Source organism: Clinocottus analis, unplaced genomic scaffold (assembly GCF_023055335.1).
Source record: "Clinocottus analis isolate CAN_PGR_092001 unplaced genomic scaffold, fCliAna1.0.p SCAF_6, whole genome shotgun sequence".
Lineage (NCBI taxonomy): Eukaryota > Metazoa > Chordata > Actinopteri > Perciformes > Cottidae > Clinocottus > Clinocottus analis.
In genome coordinates, this window is record NW_027176218.1 from 16,950,189 (window position 1) to 16,968,259 (window position 18,071).

At 42.7% G+C, this 18,071-nt stretch overlaps 2 protein-coding genes across 5 annotated transcripts; one reads left to right on the forward strand and one right to left on the reverse strand.

The window, feature by feature from the left end:
• The first annotated feature begins 314 nt into the window (after window positions 1-314).
• On the forward strand, window positions 315-3,377 carry bida (BH3 interacting domain death agonist). Of its 2 annotated transcripts, none has more exons than XM_068603567.1 (4): window positions 315-451; window positions 850-1,132; window positions 1,315-1,448; window positions 2,773-3,377. In XM_068603567.1, the coding sequence occupies exons 2-4, from the start codon at window positions 868-870 to the stop codon at window positions 2,968-2,970; spliced, it is 597 nt and encodes a 198-aa protein (XP_068459668.1). In that variant the 5' UTR covers window positions 315-451; window positions 850-867; the 3' UTR covers window positions 2,971-3,377. The 2 variants fall into 2 exon arrangements, with proteins under 2 accessions (XP_068459668.1, XP_068459669.1); XM_068603568.1 differs by lacking the exon at window positions 315-451 and adding an exon at window positions 468-537.
• A 1,624-nt stretch (window positions 3,378-5,001) lies between these two features.
• Window positions 5,002-17,955, reverse strand: bcl2l13 (BCL2 like 13). 3 transcript variants are annotated; one of them, XM_068604006.1, is made up of 7 exons: window positions 17,827-17,955; window positions 16,738-16,942; window positions 14,877-14,963; window positions 13,449-13,605; window positions 12,527-12,599; window positions 12,271-12,399; window positions 5,002-6,116 (listed from the first exon to the last, which is right to left on the reverse strand). In XM_068604006.1, exons 2-7 carry the CDS (start codon window positions 16,877-16,879, stop codon window positions 5,094-5,096), a joined length of 1,611 nt encoding a protein of 536 aa, XP_068460107.1. In that variant the 5' UTR covers window positions 16,880-16,942; window positions 17,827-17,955; the 3' UTR covers window positions 5,002-5,093. The 3 variants fall into 3 exon arrangements, with proteins under 3 accessions (XP_068460107.1, XP_068460109.1, XP_068460106.1); XM_068604008.1 differs by lacking the exon at window positions 17,827-17,955 and adding an exon at window positions 17,233-17,369 and having other exon boundaries at window positions 14,877-14,960; XM_068604005.1 differs by lacking the exon at window positions 17,827-17,955 and adding an exon at window positions 17,233-17,369.
• Between the last annotated feature and the right edge of the window lie 116 nt (window positions 17,956-18,071).

Below are 18,071 nucleotides of genomic sequence, written 5' to 3' on the forward strand. Positions count from 1 at the left end.
ACTGGGGAAGTAGCCTTCATATCGCAAATTCAATGCTTTAAAAACAGGTCAGGTGATTGTACTGTTTTTCCATCATGCAGTAAATTAGGCATTGAGTTACAGATTGGTGACATAAGGTAACTATCAGTAACATAAAATAAAATCCGAAAGATACATCAAAAACACACGTTCTTTCATTTTACATATCTGTTCCAGCTGATAATTTATTATGTATAATCTCCGGTGTTGTCTGATTTTGTGGGGTTTCTGTTTAGTTCTGTGTGGCATGGACGGATATCCGACTGTACTTGAAAGCACCATGAGGCGTTAAAGCTCCCCCCTCCTCAAACTCGGCTCATGCAACACAACTGGCGCTGCTGTTATTTAGCAGCTTGGCGCGCGATGGCGCATCACTGATCAAAAGTTGTTTGTAGGAGTTAAAAATCTGAAGCACCCGGCGTAAGAAACTAATGTGAGTACAATTAACACACTACCACACACGTCTCCAGTCTCACTCGGCGTTGTGCTGAACGTTGACGTTATTCTCGACATTTTAACGTGAGTTAATGCGGCGTTGATAACTTAAGTTAGCATTAGCTCATATTCTAGCCAGTTTACCAGACGGCATCCTGACGACTTATTCCGTGAATATGACGTAACGCTAGTTGTTGTTGTGGTGAGTTGGAGTTGATGCTGGTAAATTATATTCATGTGTTCTTTGTTTAAACCGAAAAACTTCCTCTTTTTGTTAAAACCTAACTTTGTGTGGCTGGCTGACGGTAACTTTGCGTGAGTTGTGTCCTCTAAGTGAACATTGCTAACGTTAAACTCCCTAAACAAATATACATACATATGTTGTTTTTTTTGAAGATCGCAGAGTGAATATCGATGGACGAGCTGGGGAATCTGAGCAGTGGGCCAAACGCCGCCTTGATCATCCTGTCCTTCCTCCAAGCCGACTGTCGGTCTTCAGAGTACGGGAAGGAGCTCTTCTCTCTGGGCAAGGATTTGAATCTCACCCGGGACGTCCACTCCAGCGGCTCCAGGAGAGACGTGCTGGAGGATGGAGACCTCGAAACGGACGGTCACGTGTCCAGTTGCATCAAGACTGCTCTCAGTGACGTCCAGCCTTCAGTGGAGCTGCAGTGGCCTCGTAAGTGGCTGTAATATGTTCGTATAAAGGTGATATTGTGGGGTATGTGTCTAGCATGTGGTTTCACATACCTGTGTTAAAGTTATCCCACTTTAACACAGCCAAAGTTGCTTGTAGTTAATTTAAGGTAACATACATTTCTCCATCTGTCCTTGCTATTTACTGATTTTCTCTTCCTCTAGGGAACCGTGCAGAGGCAGCAGATCTTCAGCAGATTGCAGAAGAGCTGCGAGACATCGCAGACCAGCTTGAACACAATGTGGTAGCTGAGGCTACCCGAAACCTCAGCAGGAACATATCGGCCTCCCCCTCTGAGGTGAGTCTACTCTGAGCACAAGGAGTGTTGACGTTGTGATGGCCATCGGCGATAATACATGGGACTATAGATAATCTGAGTCAAAGTTACCAAGAGGCAGAGAAAGAAAAAAACCTACCGTGTACGGTGGTGTATAACAATGAAATCGCCACATCCAGATTGTGTATCTTGCAATTTAACTTTAATTAATCGTGTCCACGATTTCCACTTTAAAAACAAGTTTACCCGATGCAGTAGGCCATCCAGGTACTGATTTATCTTGTGATTAATTCAGTTTGTTGTTGATGGCCTAAGTAATAGTCACAGTTGTAAAAGATGTGGCCTTTGCTGTGTTAAATAGTGCATTCGCTCTTTGCCCTTGAAAGTTAATATTCAATTAAAACTACGACAAAAGACTTGCTTTATGTATTGATTTTTGCGGTTCCTGTGGACTAAAGGGTCGGACTTTGCTGCAGTAAAATGAGCTTTTCTAAAGAGATTCTGGTGCTCGTAAAAACGTACAGTCTGCTCTGTGCCGTCCTGGTTCTCCCTTTAGTTCCCAGTCTGAGTGAAAGGACTATCTGATGAACTGATTTAATCAGATTTTTGTGTGAAATCCAACCCGGTGGCAATAATGACGAGCATTAAGAATAACTACATAGAAACAGCCAATCTTGTCTCTGCTGGTCCTGTTTACGTGTAGGTCGTATAAAGTCATCAGTAATGCATTGAAACAGTTTTATAACCAGTTAAAAGTCACTCACAGTAACTTTAAGGTTTTGATTTATTGGTAGTTTTGTGGGTTTTGTTTGAGGATTGTTTAGGATAACATGTCAACTATACAACACTTTGGGAAACCCGAGTGATTTACATTATATTTTATTTACGTTATTGGTATTTTTTTTTCTATAATGTTTGGTGCTGGAAGAAAAGTTACCTCACATATATACTTACTACTAGGTTAGCAAGATATGCAATCATTTATGTATGCCACCCAAAAAAGTGCTCATTGCAAAATTAGATTTTTGCCACAGGAACTACACATTTGAGTTCCGTAATACAGCAATGTAATTAGGTAATTCAATTTGAATCATTTGTTTGATACATTTATTAGCACTGCAAAAAGCTATTTGTATAGATATTTACATTAATAAATGAGTAAAAGCTGTATTGCATCCAGATGTTTGTGGCCCAAATAAAAAAGCTTGTAGACTAAGATGTTGCTGCTCAGGTCATTTAGCTTAATTTGTAATCAAATGGTTACGCTGTTCAAAACAACTCAATAACCAAAGTGTTCATGTGTCTTCATGTACAAATTGATCTCTGGTTCACTTGTGCTTTCCAGCAGTGGAAAGATCACCTGATGTGGGAGGTTGACCGAGTGATGAGGCGAGGCGTGGTCCTGGAGCATCTACGCCAGGATCGTGTCATCGTGGCCCTCACGCTCACCCTGGTGAAGGGAGTGTGCGAGCAGACCCCTCGGCTGCTGAGGAACCTGTTTGACGCCGTGCTGGGGTACTTCAACCTTGCGATGACCAGGTGACTTTCTGAGCTGCGGGCGGGCTGAGAGGAAATAACCGAAAACCGTCTGATGGAAAACAGCTGCATCTGAAACCAGCACCAGCTCCTCATGAGCAGTCGACTGTGAAAAGGAGCTGCGTCGAGCAAATGAGAGAAAAAAAACAGTTTTCAAACTAAGAAAAGTGTTGATGAATTATGAGTTTACAGTCGCATTTTGAAAATGGAGAGTGGATTTCTAAACTTGAATATTTTTGTTACTTGATCCGTTTACATTGCTTTGCATTATCTTTTCCTTTGGCATATGGCTATTATTAAGTGTAATTTGATTAAATGTATTTTCCAGAGATCTGCAATTTAAGGTGAATCTTAAATACTTGTATACTAAATTGTATTTTGTATTCAATAAACATTAAGTGTGTTGATCTTTAACCGGACTAAATTAAAATTCACACAAAGGCGTTAGAACCAACCACCACAGAAAAGGTTCTCAAATATACTGTGTTTAATTATTCTCATCTCAAACAGTGTATTGTAGGAAACTCAAGGTACAAGGTGTCATGTTTGGGACCTTTCTCCATCCACCCTACTCCTCCAGTGTTGCTGCTTTGATGGTTTCCCTTTGAAAGCAGGAAGTCCCACGTCTATTACCGTGTCACACTGACATGGAAACAGCCATAACTGAATTTGTATATTGATAAAACTTACAATATCTCCAAATTCTTTAATAGAAAATAAGTTAAAGGGCGGCAATAGACCAAAAGTAGTTTGTCACTTTTTAATAATTGTGCTACTGATGACTAACTCAATTCTCATAGGGCAGCACAACTATGCCTACACTGACTGAGGGGAAGGCCAGGGGACATTCCAGGAGATCGGTTCAGTTGAACCCTTGCACTGACTGAATACCGGCTCACTTGAAACCACAGAGGTTTTTCGCTGGGTGATATTCAGGCAAAAAATAATTTCATAGCAATACGAGGTTGGAACTTCAAAAAACAAATCTTTATTAACCACATCTTCTGTGTCAATGTGAAACAACACAAACACGATGTTTTGATTGTCGCTGAATAATCCATTTTTGCCATCAATGCTCCCATTTTCTACTCTGGGGAAGGTATGGAGTGGAAATCCTAACAGACAGATACAATTGTTGGAAAGTTGTGGCACGAGTCGGGTAAATTATAAGCAGAGGAGCAATAATAGTGACGGGTACAAATTAAAATACAGAGAACTAAAGACATCTTGCAGAAAAAGTGAACTGGAGGTGGAGTAGCACAAGCAGTGAATTAAATCCTGAAATGTGTTTCCGTGAAAAAGGGGGGACTGATCATATGCACTGCAGTCACAATCTTTGTAATTTCTACTAATGAAGCAGCAGAACCGTTCTCTCAGGACTCATTTACATAATTTCATCCAATCTGGGGCAAAATCATTGATTCAATACACTAGAACTACAATATGTCTGTAAAATGATACAAATCTCTTGTGAAATATGGAAAGATGAAATCTAGAAGTAGTTTCTAACTGACAAAATCATGTGTTTCTTGTCCATATCATACACTTGGTTTGTTAATCAGAGATATAGTTAGTTTAAGTCATCTCCTTTTAAAAGGGGGAACATAATAATAAATGCCACTTTGCTGCTTAGATGGAGAGGAAGCTAAAAGTCTCGCAGCAACTGTGAATGTGGACTTTGAGGTTTACGTCAGCTAAGAGCATTATCAGTGGATTATTATGTAGAAACACTGACTCAAAACAGTCCTAGCAGTGAGTCACAGACACAACAGAAACCAAAACAAGCTGAAGAGGAATGAAGTACACAAACGTTCCAAACTTTCCAATCAAAGACAGGGAGCTGGAGCCTTAAGAAGTGAAGAAAAACACCAACGGTAGGGAGCACAATGGAGTGCATGTTTTTCTCTTCCTGGTACAGTGAAGAGTCACAGCATTAAGGTTGAGGGAAGATTTTGGTTGCCTAGAGGGCATTTTCACAGATTTAAAACCCTCAAAAGAGTAGCAGAAAAAGCAGCCCCATTTAGTAAATCAACACAACTTGTAAGTAGAGTCCCACCATGTGTGTACTCATACATTTATTTCTACCTTAACATTGTGTAATTTACATTCTCCAACCCTGAGAACGACGGTCTACTTCCTCCTGTAGCTCATGATGCCGTATCCCAACACAGCAGCGAGCACCACCACTGCAGCACCTCCATAAAGCATCACTTGGAGATCTGATTCTGGTTCCGGCTGCACCGGGGACTCCTCAGCTGGCGTTTCTACAGGGGCCACTACAGCCTCCGGGACAACGAGTGCGGCCAGTTGGGCCTCGGGCTCCGCCAAAGTCTCTGGTTCTGGCTCCTCCTGCCGGGGAGGCACTGTGACAGGCTCTGGCTCCTGTTCTGGTTCGGGAGCGGGTTCTGAGGTGGCATCTGGTGCTGCGGGGGTTTCCTTAGCTAGAGATTGGAGCGCCACCTCAGCAGGCACTGGGGCGGTTTCAGCAGCTGGTTCTGACTCAGGCTCTGGTTCTACTGCAGGAACAGATAAAGGGGCTGCAGGTTCGGGCTCAGAGGGAGGGAGAGGCAGCTCTGGTTCTAAGGAGATGAGGGAGGGCTCCGCTGACAAGCTTGCAGGCGTCTCTATTACAACTGGGTCCTCTAATGAACGCAGGGAGGCCGGGTCTGTCGAGTCTGCCTCGGCTGACACCGGAACAGGTGGAGTCTGGTCCCTAAATTCTTCCCTGAGCTCGGCCAGCTCACTCTCTGTGCCTAAAATGCTCATCATGCTTTCATCTATTGCTCCAACTTCGCCCCCTTCCTCGAGCAGCTCAGCGTCTTCGCGCTCGACGTGAACAATGTCCGAGTTTGAGGAGTTGTTCTCGCTGCGCTCCTCGGCCAGGGCCACGCCCTCGTTGCTGTCCAGGCTCTTCATGTCTTCGGGGTCCATCGCGCTAACCTGTGCCCAAGACTCGTGGCCGGCCAGAGACGCGGGTAAGCTTTCTGTCTGCCAGGAGCTCTGTTCGCTGCCGTTGTCTCCAGAGCAGAGCAGCGAGGAGGGGGGGCTGAGCTGGTCCGGATGCTGGTCCCCTGAGAGGATGTAAATGTCGTTGCTGTCTTCAGCAATGGTCAAACCTCGCTCCTCCTCTGGCTCAAGGCTGAAGACTTCACCCTGCGGGGGACAGACGGAGAGAGATGGTATCAACATTCTGAATGTGCAAAAGAGTGCAACATTTTTTTTAACAATGAGTTTGCTCTTTCCGTGCAACATGATGGAGGATTATTTTGCCCATCTCTACTTTAGAAACCTTTTAAAACAGACACTTCCAACAGGCAACAGCTTCTATACAGCCTGCACTGCTTTCCACCTTCATGTTAGCCTTGTATTGCCACCTAGTGGTACACAGCTGTAAATCAACAATAGATCTGGAGATCTGCAAGCCTCTTCTATTATGTAACGCTCATATCATATGATCATGTGGGTATGAGTGACTGACACAGAGGTCAGCTGGCTGAAGCCAAATATGTCGAGATCAATCAAACGGTAGAGTCTGCAGAACTAAATACACATTTGACCTCAAAATATTGAAAAGCTCAAACGGAGCACCAAAGCTAGTTTTTCGTGTCAGCATTTCTACAAACTGCAAGGGAAATAATAACGCTGTAGCAGGAGAGAAGGACCATGCCGGCCACATGTTTCCATTTTGCTGAGTGTGCAGCGATGTGATGCAAATAATTACAGTATATGACTCAGAAATAGGCCAGGGGGTGTTCACAACAAGCACAAAAGGAACAAGATGCACAGCTACATGCCCATCGGCTTAAAGGCATGTGTGTAAAACACAAGAAAAGAGCTCAATAGGCTCTTTTTCACAGCAGCCATTTTGCCCTGTCATTACAGGGTAAACACAGGTAGAATTAATTACATTAATTACAGCCCTGTTCCAATTAGGTCAGTCATGGCATTGTGCATGCTTGCTCATGAGAATTACTGTTACACACTACATGGAATGTGGCCATGCATTTCATCAACTGTGTTTACCCTGTTATGTGGATGGCAGTGTGCTACTCTTGAATTTCTTCCTCTCACATTGTGCAGCAGCAAAATCTAACACTACCCACACAACAGTCCTGTGAGTCCAGGTTTACACAGGCCTTCATTTTAGACTTGTGCACACAAAAGCTTATCCTTTTAAAATCAAAAAAGGGCAGACCCCATCTTCTGTCAGAACAATGCGAAATAACTCATTGTGCAAAGAAGATCAAACCGTTCTCTTTCAGTCTGAACTAAAGTGCTGGGCTGACCGTCTCGCAATCCACAAAGACAAACAGTTAGCAAAGAAAAAACAGTCACAAAAAGACAAAAAAAGAAATGCTAAAAGTAGGCTAGGTGCATGGTAAACAGTTCATCAGAGTCTACAGATATACTGAACTTGGCTGGGTTAAAGTCTGGGTTGGTCACGAGCATTCTTTCTATGCCCGTCACAGAGGTGTCACCTGAACGGACAACATTCAAACAGACAGCGAGCACAGAGGTGTTTGTTGTGCGAGTGGAGCAGACAGAACGGTTCCGACAGCAGAGATCAGCTCCCTCGAAGCGACACGGGTGCTTTTGAAACCATGATAAGACGTTATGATGTTCTTCACAGAGCGTCATTGACCGCCAATTTGCATCTGATCCACACACACACACATGCATTTACATTTCTGAGGAAGCACACAGTATGGAAATGATTATTGACCTGTGTAAATACAATGTTTGAACAACACGGTCAAGCTGTGAAGGCCACGTTCCTTACAAGGACACAAAGGGGATGCGACGCTAGATGGATCCAGGGAGGCAGGAAAGGGATTAAATCTCTCAGCGTTTCATCGTTATCCAACATCTCTCTGTAAGCTGATTTGCATGTGGGAGAGTGTTTCAAAGAACCTTTACCCTCACAGCAAAACGTGGCTGATGACATACAGGAACAGTAACTGTCAATCATTCGCCTGCATTTAGCCTAAAAGGTCATGCTGATCCTCAGTGAAATAGACATAAAAAAATGTCGCAGTGAAAATTAGCTTGTCAAAAAAAGAAAGTACCAACTGGGCGTGCCAAACGACCACAAGCGCCAACTATAAACAATGTGTTGCATAACTTTTGGTCATCATCGCATCATCGTCATAGAAAGTATGTCAATATTTCTGGACCAAATTGCAATCTAACCAGGTGAAGTCTAAAGCTAGATTCATAGTGATGAATAATAATACAACGCGGCGTCGAAGGATTCATGAAAAACTAAATGTATGAATAAACAAAAAAAATAATTAAATCTTTGTCAATATCTTAAAACATTAATAAAATAAAAATACACACCTGCATTTATCCTTATATTTGCTCTTTCTTTAATGTTTCATGTTGTTGTCCTCCAGCACTGCTGAAGCTGGGAACGCACTGATCTTTTAAGTGTTGTTTTGTAGAGAGGCGTGTTCCTGAGTTCTCCACCCTCACCCCAAGGCAAACCCAGACTATATAAAACAAGTTCACATTCCTGCTCATAAGGCGAGTGTACTTTGCTTTACTCTTTCTTACTGAGCTACTAGCGCCTCTGATATCGAACACTGAATCACCGACATTGGAGGGCCGAGTCACGTAGGCACCGCCCAAAAAAACTTTAAAAAAAAGAAATGTAAATATCTATAAACACTGTTCATTTGAGAGACGAAGACAGCTGCCAACATTCTCGTGACAGTAACAAGTACTTGCTACATTGCCACATGATGCCACATACTGCAGCTTTGCAAATCCACACATCAGATCTTTCATGTAACAAAAGGCTCACTTCATATCAACAAAACGTGAAATCCACAAGAATAAACAAAAAAAACAGGGTTTCACCGTATTTAAATGATAATTCAAACGGGTGAGTTTTCATATTTGGGAGTATTTGTACATGATATTCAATGGCTAATATAAGCTCTTGACATTTGGATTTTGTCAAGGCTGTTCTGAATGGAGAAGCACTGCAAGAGGTCACACAGCAGCTCACAGAGCGACCGCTCGACCGCTCTTCAGCATCTATTTGTACCTTTAATCCTCGCTGTGACTCTGGTCAGTCATTATCACCCAGAACAGCTAAACACAAACTGTGGCAAGTGCTCTATCACATTGAGATACGTGCAAAATCAAATACCTCAATGAGGGAAATCATTTATCACCACTAACACGGATCATTTTTCTTTATGGCAACTAGACTACCTATTGTAAACGTACTACACTCTTAGCATTGATTTGTATTCCATAATCATGTTCAGACAGACCATCACCGTAGGTTACGTACAGAAGACAAAACTATTTGAGGACTGAATAAGTTCAGAGTCGACTTCCACTCCTGCCGCTACAGTCAGCTGGGCAGCTTCAAAATTTGCGACAGTAAATATTGTGTTTTGGCCCGTCATCATAAACATTGTTGGGACAGCAGGGAGGCTGATGGATAGACAGAAAAGAGGGATGGGTGCCCTGTTTAAACCTCGGCAGGCAGCCAGTGTGCTGCTGCTGAACAAGTTATTCAGCAGGCTACAAGTGGGCCGGTCGAGCCCCTGGCGAGGATCTTTTTAGAGGATTAAGAGTTATTTTTGGGGGCTTCCTCAGCCTACATGGGCACGCTACTATGGTCCAGTCTCATGCGAATGCAGTGGCACAGTGATGCACATGTTTCACCCCGGAGCTGGCGAGAGGGTGCTTACATAACATGGAGGGAGAACTGCTATGCTGCGCAGGGTGTAGCGTGGCGTGCCATGACACGGCACAGGCTGGAACCCTTAAAGCACCGTGTCAGCATCAAAATGTCATCACCGCACCTTCACCATCAAAGCAAAGGCAGCAACTGCCGATGTAAAACAGAGGGCCAGTAAAAGTTGCTTTATTGCCTCTATAGAGATGCTGCTTTGACTAGGAATTAACTATCAAATATACGGCAGTAAAATAATACAAGCCTCCTTTGTCCCTCTTTGCTCAAGCGTCAGGTGCAATTTTTAGTGCGCCACTTTCAAACCTCAGGAGTGCCATTACATCACGCTCAAGGACAGGGATATGAAGTGGCAGTTGTGCACACTCAGTTCTCTCACAGCAGTTTTGAAGGACAATGGTCCGATTCCTCATCAGGAAAGATGGACCATTGCACAGACTGACGGACAACCCAGAGAGGCACTCAACTACAACAAACTATCCTAGTTATTCCAAGTATTCTCCTGTTTAGAGCTTTGAGTATATCACCTTCATTTTACAATGTCTTTCTTCATGTAGAGGCCATTTTCTCTCCCCCCCCCGCCCTCCTCTAATAATGCCCTCCTCCCATCTGCCCCTGGCTGTGCACTGTCTTTGGGCTGCTGGTTTTGTTCCTGCCAAATGAAGTGTACAGCACATTAAGGTCATAATAATCTGTATTGTATTCTGATGTAACCAACAATGGCATCATGAGAGGCCCCCAAATCCATCAACGTCATTGGAAAGTGACCAACCCGGTACTAATCTGTGCATTGAAGATGTTTTGTGTCGCTTCAACAAAATAATGCAGGAACGGATTCATAAATAAATGCGGTGAATATGATAAACAAAATATGTTTCTGCTCTCCATCTTCTCGAATGGTACTTGATGTTTCCCATTTAGTTTTTCTTTAAAAATTGTATTTTTATATTGTTCTGCTCTGCAACTTCACATTTCACGTAATGAGATGATTGTGCTACAATAATAAAAAGCTAATCTGTCCAGTATATTTACACGCACAAACTCAACAAACACAAGAAGCTAAAATACTGCGAGCACGGACAGATCTATTCGGCTGCCAAGAGTTTGTCACTGTCACTCTTTCTCAGAGGAAACATTTGCGCACGCAAACACATCCAGACCTCACTCAGTAGTTGCTTCAACATCACAAGTAAAACGTCCTACCTTAACGTGAAGCCGTGAAAACTCTGGATCACTTGAATAAACAATAGCCAGTCGCAGTGTCTATTGGACAGTCCATGGAGTGGATGTAGAAAGAGAAGTGTGCATGCAGGCAACTGTCAAACCAATGGAGATTTCCCTTTGCTCTCACTGGCTCCCCATGACCACCCTCTTCCTCTCACCCCTCCCTCCTTCGTATTCCCTCCCCTCCTATTGCCAGTCTCTTCGTGCAATCTCTCCCTCCCTCTCTCTTGTTCTCTCCTCCTCTCTTTTGCTCCATCCCTCCATTGCTGATCCTGCCCCAGCCTATCATCGGGTCATCCTTCCCTGTGACATAACATAGAGGAAGAATGTTGCTTTGTTTGGAGCCAGCGCATTATATTCATGTTACGTTGCACAAAACCGGGCAGAGCATCATGACAATGAGGTAATGGCGACCGTAGCCCTGGTTAGTGCGTCAAGTCACGTGACCCTTAAATCGGCATGACCTTGTTCATCGGGAGCCATCTGTGACACGGTGTTCCACTTATCACAACCAATATTATCCATTATAAAAAGCACATCAGTTTGAAAATGTAGTTGCAAAAGTTGCAGATCTGTGATAAAATGCAAATTTATGCCAGTATGACACATGACAGATATGATGCTCCCACTGTCAGTGTTTTTATGAGTAACTGCAGTTGCTTTATATCCGGATGTTCTCACAATGTGGACATATCAGATGCACCTTGCTGGGCTTGAATACAAACTGCCAAGATTATTAATGAGCTCACATGAGACATCATGTTGCGGGACGATTAAATGTGCTAAGCAAAGCTTTAACGCTGTGCAGCACATCATCACTGCCCTCGAACAGCATTTACGACTGATAACTACTAACACCATGGGCTCTGTCAGCAATGTTGCCATTGTTTGCACCGTTCGTGCCGTTACCACCATTAGCTGTAAGTCAGCAATAATTAATTCCTCCCTAAGAAAAAGCAACATCTTATGAAAAATGAATACTAGGACATTTAAACCCATGATTAAGTGTCAAATGCCAAATGTTCAAGTTGTGACCACAAAGAAGATAGCATAAAGCATCTAATTCTTTCTGGCGGACACAAGGTTAGGGACCAGTGGTTTTGAAGGTCATACATTGCAGAAAAAAGACCAAACAGGAGCAGCAGCAGGGTCTCTTGGGTGTGAAACATCTGTACAGGTAACTCACTGATGCCCTCATCTGGCTATTTTAAGTTCTGCACATCTCATTTACTGAAATATTGAAGCACGGTGCAAGCATTTTTTAAAATCTAAATAAGAACCACAAAAACTATGTTGATTTCCATGTGATGAAGTGTTAAATAAAAGGATGGGCATGTATTAGTTTCCCTCTATGTTTGCTTAAAAACTCACCCATCCCCCTTGCTGGATGATGTAGCCGGCTTCATCCTCCTCCAGGAAGCGCATCCCCAGATGCAACAGAGCTGTCAGTGGCTGGCCTTCGCTTTGTAAAGCCTGGAGCAGCACCAACGGTACCAGCACCTGAAGGAGACGAGCAGACACAGAAGTTAAAAGGTTTGCGGAGAAGAAGAAGAAAAAGGATGGCAGAGGAAATCAATGTATGAAATGTAAGATTAAATGTCTCTCGTAAAACTCACGGCTGACTCACCTTGCTCCAGCCTCCCTGTGTGTGTGTCGAGAGATCCCGTGTTGTGTCTCTGAATGTCTGGTAGTCCAGAGGCCTGAAACACACACAGACACTGGTAATAAACAAATGGTCTACATATCTCTGTTGAGGAATTTGAGAAATGTGTCGAGAATCCAATAATTACTCATACTCAGCATCCCACATTCACTTTTTCATTCTGTTAAAAAGATGTTTTTGGTTCCCAAAGGTTAGACATGCCGTCTAACCTTTTTGAGGTTTCTGATCTTAAAATATAAGCAGATTAAAAGAGTGTTTTGTCCCAGGCTCATTTCCTCACTTGTATTTATTGGATTTAGTATTTCAGAGGTTTCTGGTATAATCTGCTTTTATCAAGTCAGATAAATGTGCCAGTGAAGTGACACGTTCCTCCTTGGTCAATTTCACACACGTGTAATGTACATTATTTCTTATGCATTGTGCTGTATACTCTATGTGTATTTATCTTTTAAAGCAGATGTCAGCCATGCTTAAAATGTCTGTGTTTTCTCACAGTTGGACGTTGCCCAGTACAACCACAGTCTTATCTGTTGGCCACAGAGGAACTCCCACAACAGCTGGGACTTACATTCAAACTACTTGGACTCATTAAATTTACCATCGTTTGGTGGCATTTTCATCCTCTGTGTGCAGTCTCAGCTTGTGTGAACGCTGTGTGACAATACATTTTCCCAATGATTCATGAATTTTAAAAGCTCACTGGTTTAGAGAAGCAAAAATGTATGTTTGTGTAGGTGTGTGTAAGAGAATGTGTGTTACGATGAACAAGTCATTGTGAATAAAATGTGTAAGCGGTCAACAAAAGAGCAGGGATGCTCCTAATCTACGCCGGTATTGACAAGAAAAACACACATCTATTGCAAAAGTCAGAGAGCTATAAACTGACCCTGCGAGTAGTGTGCGTACAGCTGCCGCCAGGTGTGTGTCGAGCTCTACGGCCACACGGTCTCCCATCGCAGCAAGGCAATCTTCAATTGAGGTCTCTGGGTTTACCGGATTAAACACCAGCGATGTGTGCCGGTCGAAGCCCGTCGTAGAAAAGGCTGCAAACGCACAGAACACGGGAGGATGTTACCTCAGACAGGAAGTGCAGTTCAGTTTTAGAAATTATTCCCGTTGCCAGAAAAAGAACACGTCATATATTTAGTGCACAGTTACACGATAACTCAGAAAACACTAGCTTATTTGGTTGTCGGGGAGACAAGGGATCCCCTCCTATCAAATTGGATTTAACTTTTTAAGAAACAATCCTGGGGAAGACTGAGTGATTGTTATATAAAACTGTAAATCATAGCTTGCTTTATGAAACAAATCCCCAAACTGCTGTATTTGGATGTATTAAACATCATAATATTAAACAAGTGAACTATATGGTTTGGTACATGAGAAAATTCAAATGTCACAGATATTTGCAAATACGTGCAAATGTGCCCCAATGCAAATTTTGGAGACCATGTCTGAATTTTCTCTGTACTAAACCCTCTCTAACTTTACTCTGCTTCACTCTATGAAAGTCAAACTTTGCAGAGAGAATGTTCACATATTGTAATATAAGTTGGGTTAGGTCAAGACCTTACAGCTGCATCATTCCAAAGAAATTATCGTCCTAAAAGTGATTCTAGGAGGATCTGAAACCTTTTTTCTTCTTTTTGTTCTGTGTCATCTTCATTTACTCTTAACCAGGAACCTATAGGCTGATATTTACACATCTGAAGAAAATCTCACAGGTGTAGCCTTTTATTATAACAAAATTATTCAAATAGCCCAATTGGTTGCGGAGATACACTCTTTTTAGTTTGGGTATGCAATTTTCACGGGAAGGGCCTAAATATAGGAGGGTTTTTTTTTAAAAACAAAACTTCCCCATTCAAAACGCTCACCTCTTCTTTACTAGACGTGAGCAAGAAGTGCTGGGGAGTGACATGACTCACTCATGTTATGTAAAGAAACCAAAGTTCCCTCTGCCTCCATACATTTCAGGTTTTACATTAACCTGTGGATTTCTTAACACACAGACTGTTTGCATGAACAAAGAAAAGCCAGAGTTTTACAAAACTAAGGTTTTTGTGTGTTTCCTTTCATTCATCTACTATATATATATATATATATATATATATATATATATATATATATATATATATGGACTATAATGTCTTCACAGAACCATATTTTTGCTATATCTATTTTTCTCCAACATATTGTAGAGACCTGACTCATTCAAGTTTCTGATTTGAAGTTAACTATGAAGATTACTCGTATTGTGTAACTAAAACAGATGATACTGGTCAAATGTGTGTGTGTTGTGTCCACTTACATGCAGTGATTTCATCGTCCAGTTGTCTCAGCTCTTCCTCGTGCCCTTTTATCATTGTGCGCCTCTCGCTCTCATTTTGGGCATCTTCTGAGAGAGGGATAAACACATGACATATGAAACAACGGTCACTCTCACTCTCTCGCTCTCTCTCTCACACTCTCTCTCTCTCTCACACACACAAACCGGCTCCTCACAAATACTATACAACCACCAATCAAAACAACTAGAAACAGTTGTGCTCATATAAACACCAACCTGGAGGGGGGAAACATGTTTACAGGCTCAGGTAATACCAACTCATCCACATGCTTAGGCATGATGTTGCTGAACTCAAACAAGAAATAGTTGAAAATGGGTGGGGTGGGTTGGGTCGGTCAAATGCACAGCTCAAGCTTATGTTTGTTGTTACAAGATTCAGTTCGCACTGCCGGGGGCATAATGAAACACAAACAAACTGACACAAAGGCGGCTGGTGAATGAATATGAGCCATCACATTAGCGTAAAACGTAGCAGCGATCCCTCAACTCAAAGACATTGGTGACATCCACCATGGAATGTGGACTACTCAGGCACAGCCGAACTGGGGACTACCAGCCTTTAGGCGTCTTTCGTCATTGATTTTTCAAATTAATGCATTTGCAACTACAATTAAATAGCCTAGTGCCGCTATTATTTAAACAGGAAGGAAGAGTAAACTCAGTCAACCCCTTCAACATTCCGTGTCCCTGCAGCTCATACATGATCACCCCGAGGACCACTGTTGGTTTTTCCTGGGCTCTGTGCTGTTTCAGCATTCAGCCAGACCGCTAACCGGCCAACTATTTGGCTTCGGTTCATTGGCGTGTGAGTTATCCTACAGTGATTACACATGACAGGTTGTCAGAAATTGGACCGGGTCAAGCGGAAAGCCGGGATCAGCCATCCTCTGCCACCTCCGCCCACTCCAAGCATGCACACAACAATAAAAAGGGACAGGAAATATAAAGAGCTCCCCCTATTTCTTTCGACTGTCTCTCACTTCTGTTTTTCATATTGCAGGCTCATTTCTCGCTCTCTATTAGACCTTTGTTTGTTCCTGTGGCAGAGGGAATGACATCCATGGCCTAAACCGGTCCTCCTGCAAAATACTTCTCACCCTGTACTCAATAAGCTTTATTCCACCACTGACAAAGATTAAAGAATTACAAATGACATGATAAATGACATGACAAATATAAGTGTCAAATGTGTCAAACACTGTTAAAAAAAAAAAAAAAAACCTCTGCTGTGTGTTTTAGTGTAGGGAACAAGATGTGAAAAAACGCAAGCTACAAGCCTGAGGTCATGATCCAACATGCTATAAAAGCAGCAGTAAAGAAAGACTAGTCTTCAGCTTCTCTGGACAAGATATTTAAAGGATTGTAGCTGGGCTCATAGCCTCACATGACTTATATTTGTTTACAGACAGTGGGTTCTTTATAACTGTCATGATTACAAAGGCACAACAGTCTCCGGATGTGTTTCTGTGCTAATGTCAGTAATGTCTAAATGGAACAAGAAAACAGGTGGCAACCTGCCTGCTCACTCTGAATATTACTTGTGACTGCTCTGTCCATGTGCATGCAACTCTATTTGTGTCCTGTGTGAATGCATGTGTGAGGTTTGCCCTCAGATATGCGTGTCACACACTGATGACACGAAGCGACTGAACAGAGTAGTTTAACAGGGTGTCCTTGACAGTGCTTCTCTTTGGGAGAACTTGTCATTGCCACACTTCAATTTCAGATGCAAACTTAAGCATTAACTTAAGTCGGGTTCCACTAAACTACATTACAAAATCAAAAGAACATTTACACACTAATCTAGAGTCCTTTATCTTACCTTGAGAAATGTTTAGTGCCGGTAATCTACTGACAGGCAGCATTGCCAGGTAGTTGAGCACAATGTACTTGGTTTCATAATGGAAACCCTCAGGCACAGCGGCAGTGATGGGGGCAGAAGAGGTGAGGCCGGAGGTAGCCATTGAACAGACGTCAGACTCTCAGGCATATGCTTTTTCTTTTTCAGTCAAAGCTGGACGTCTCACCTGAGGAAAATCAGAGCCAGAGGAGGAACATGTATATGTTGATTTGACAATCATGATAAAACATCTGTTAAATAGCTGGGAGGTGGATGAAATATATGTCCCACTCAAAATGCCATATGGTCATTGTGCAAAGTGGGCACGGTTACTCCCCCATCTAGCAGATGGGGGACGTGGTTGAAATTGATCACTAATTTTCGGTGCATCTGGGACTGCATGGCTGCTAACAAGAAAAACACAGAGGGAGCTAGACCCCCAGACACGTCTATCTCAACATGGGTACTTCAACTTACATGTGGCGCACAGAGAGGATTAACGAGGCAGCAAGTGGTTTCAATAAACTCGTATTAAATGGTAGTTTAAGATCAGCACACATCGTCCTTCAGGGATGAGGCAACACACCATGCGGACCAAAAGTAAAATTGTCAAGTTTGACCGATTTGAAGAAAAACAAATATCTTCCGGCTTGAACTGTCAAAATAAAACTCACAGACCGTGTAATACCAAAGTTTCTACGTTCCGATAATAACTTTATAAGGAATATAGTAACTCGAATATGAACCACTGCCATCATCGTCCATTCTTCCAGAGTGACAGCATGGCTCCAAAAGACTATAGGACGTGATGTTACGCGCTTATACGCAATTATATTGCGGACTTATAGCTTGTTCGATAATGACCTAGAAGACATAGCGGTTACCTGACACGTTTCGTAACTGTCTGATAGAAGATACGTCTCGACTGGTTTTCGACGGAACACCTTAGCGCACATGCAAGCTATAACGTTAGCTAGCTTGACGTGAACGTTTCACGTTCAAGGGGGCTATTTCGAAGACGCAAAACTTTAATTCAACTTAAATTTGGCCTGACTGGGGTCGACTTCTTACCGTCCTCGACCAAAGGCAAATAGGTGCTGACACACGACAGGTAGAATGGAAACAAGCGACCCAGTCCCGCTGCAGCAGTGACTGAAGAGAGGAGACCACCACTGGCAGGCAGCGCTAGTAAGGACAGTGTGTGCTTTGGGAGCTAGTCAATCTAGCGAGAATACACCACCAGTCTTCCGTCGAGACTTTCAAAATAAAATTCTCGCGAATTTTTCGGACGGCCCTGCAGAAACGTAACTAATGAT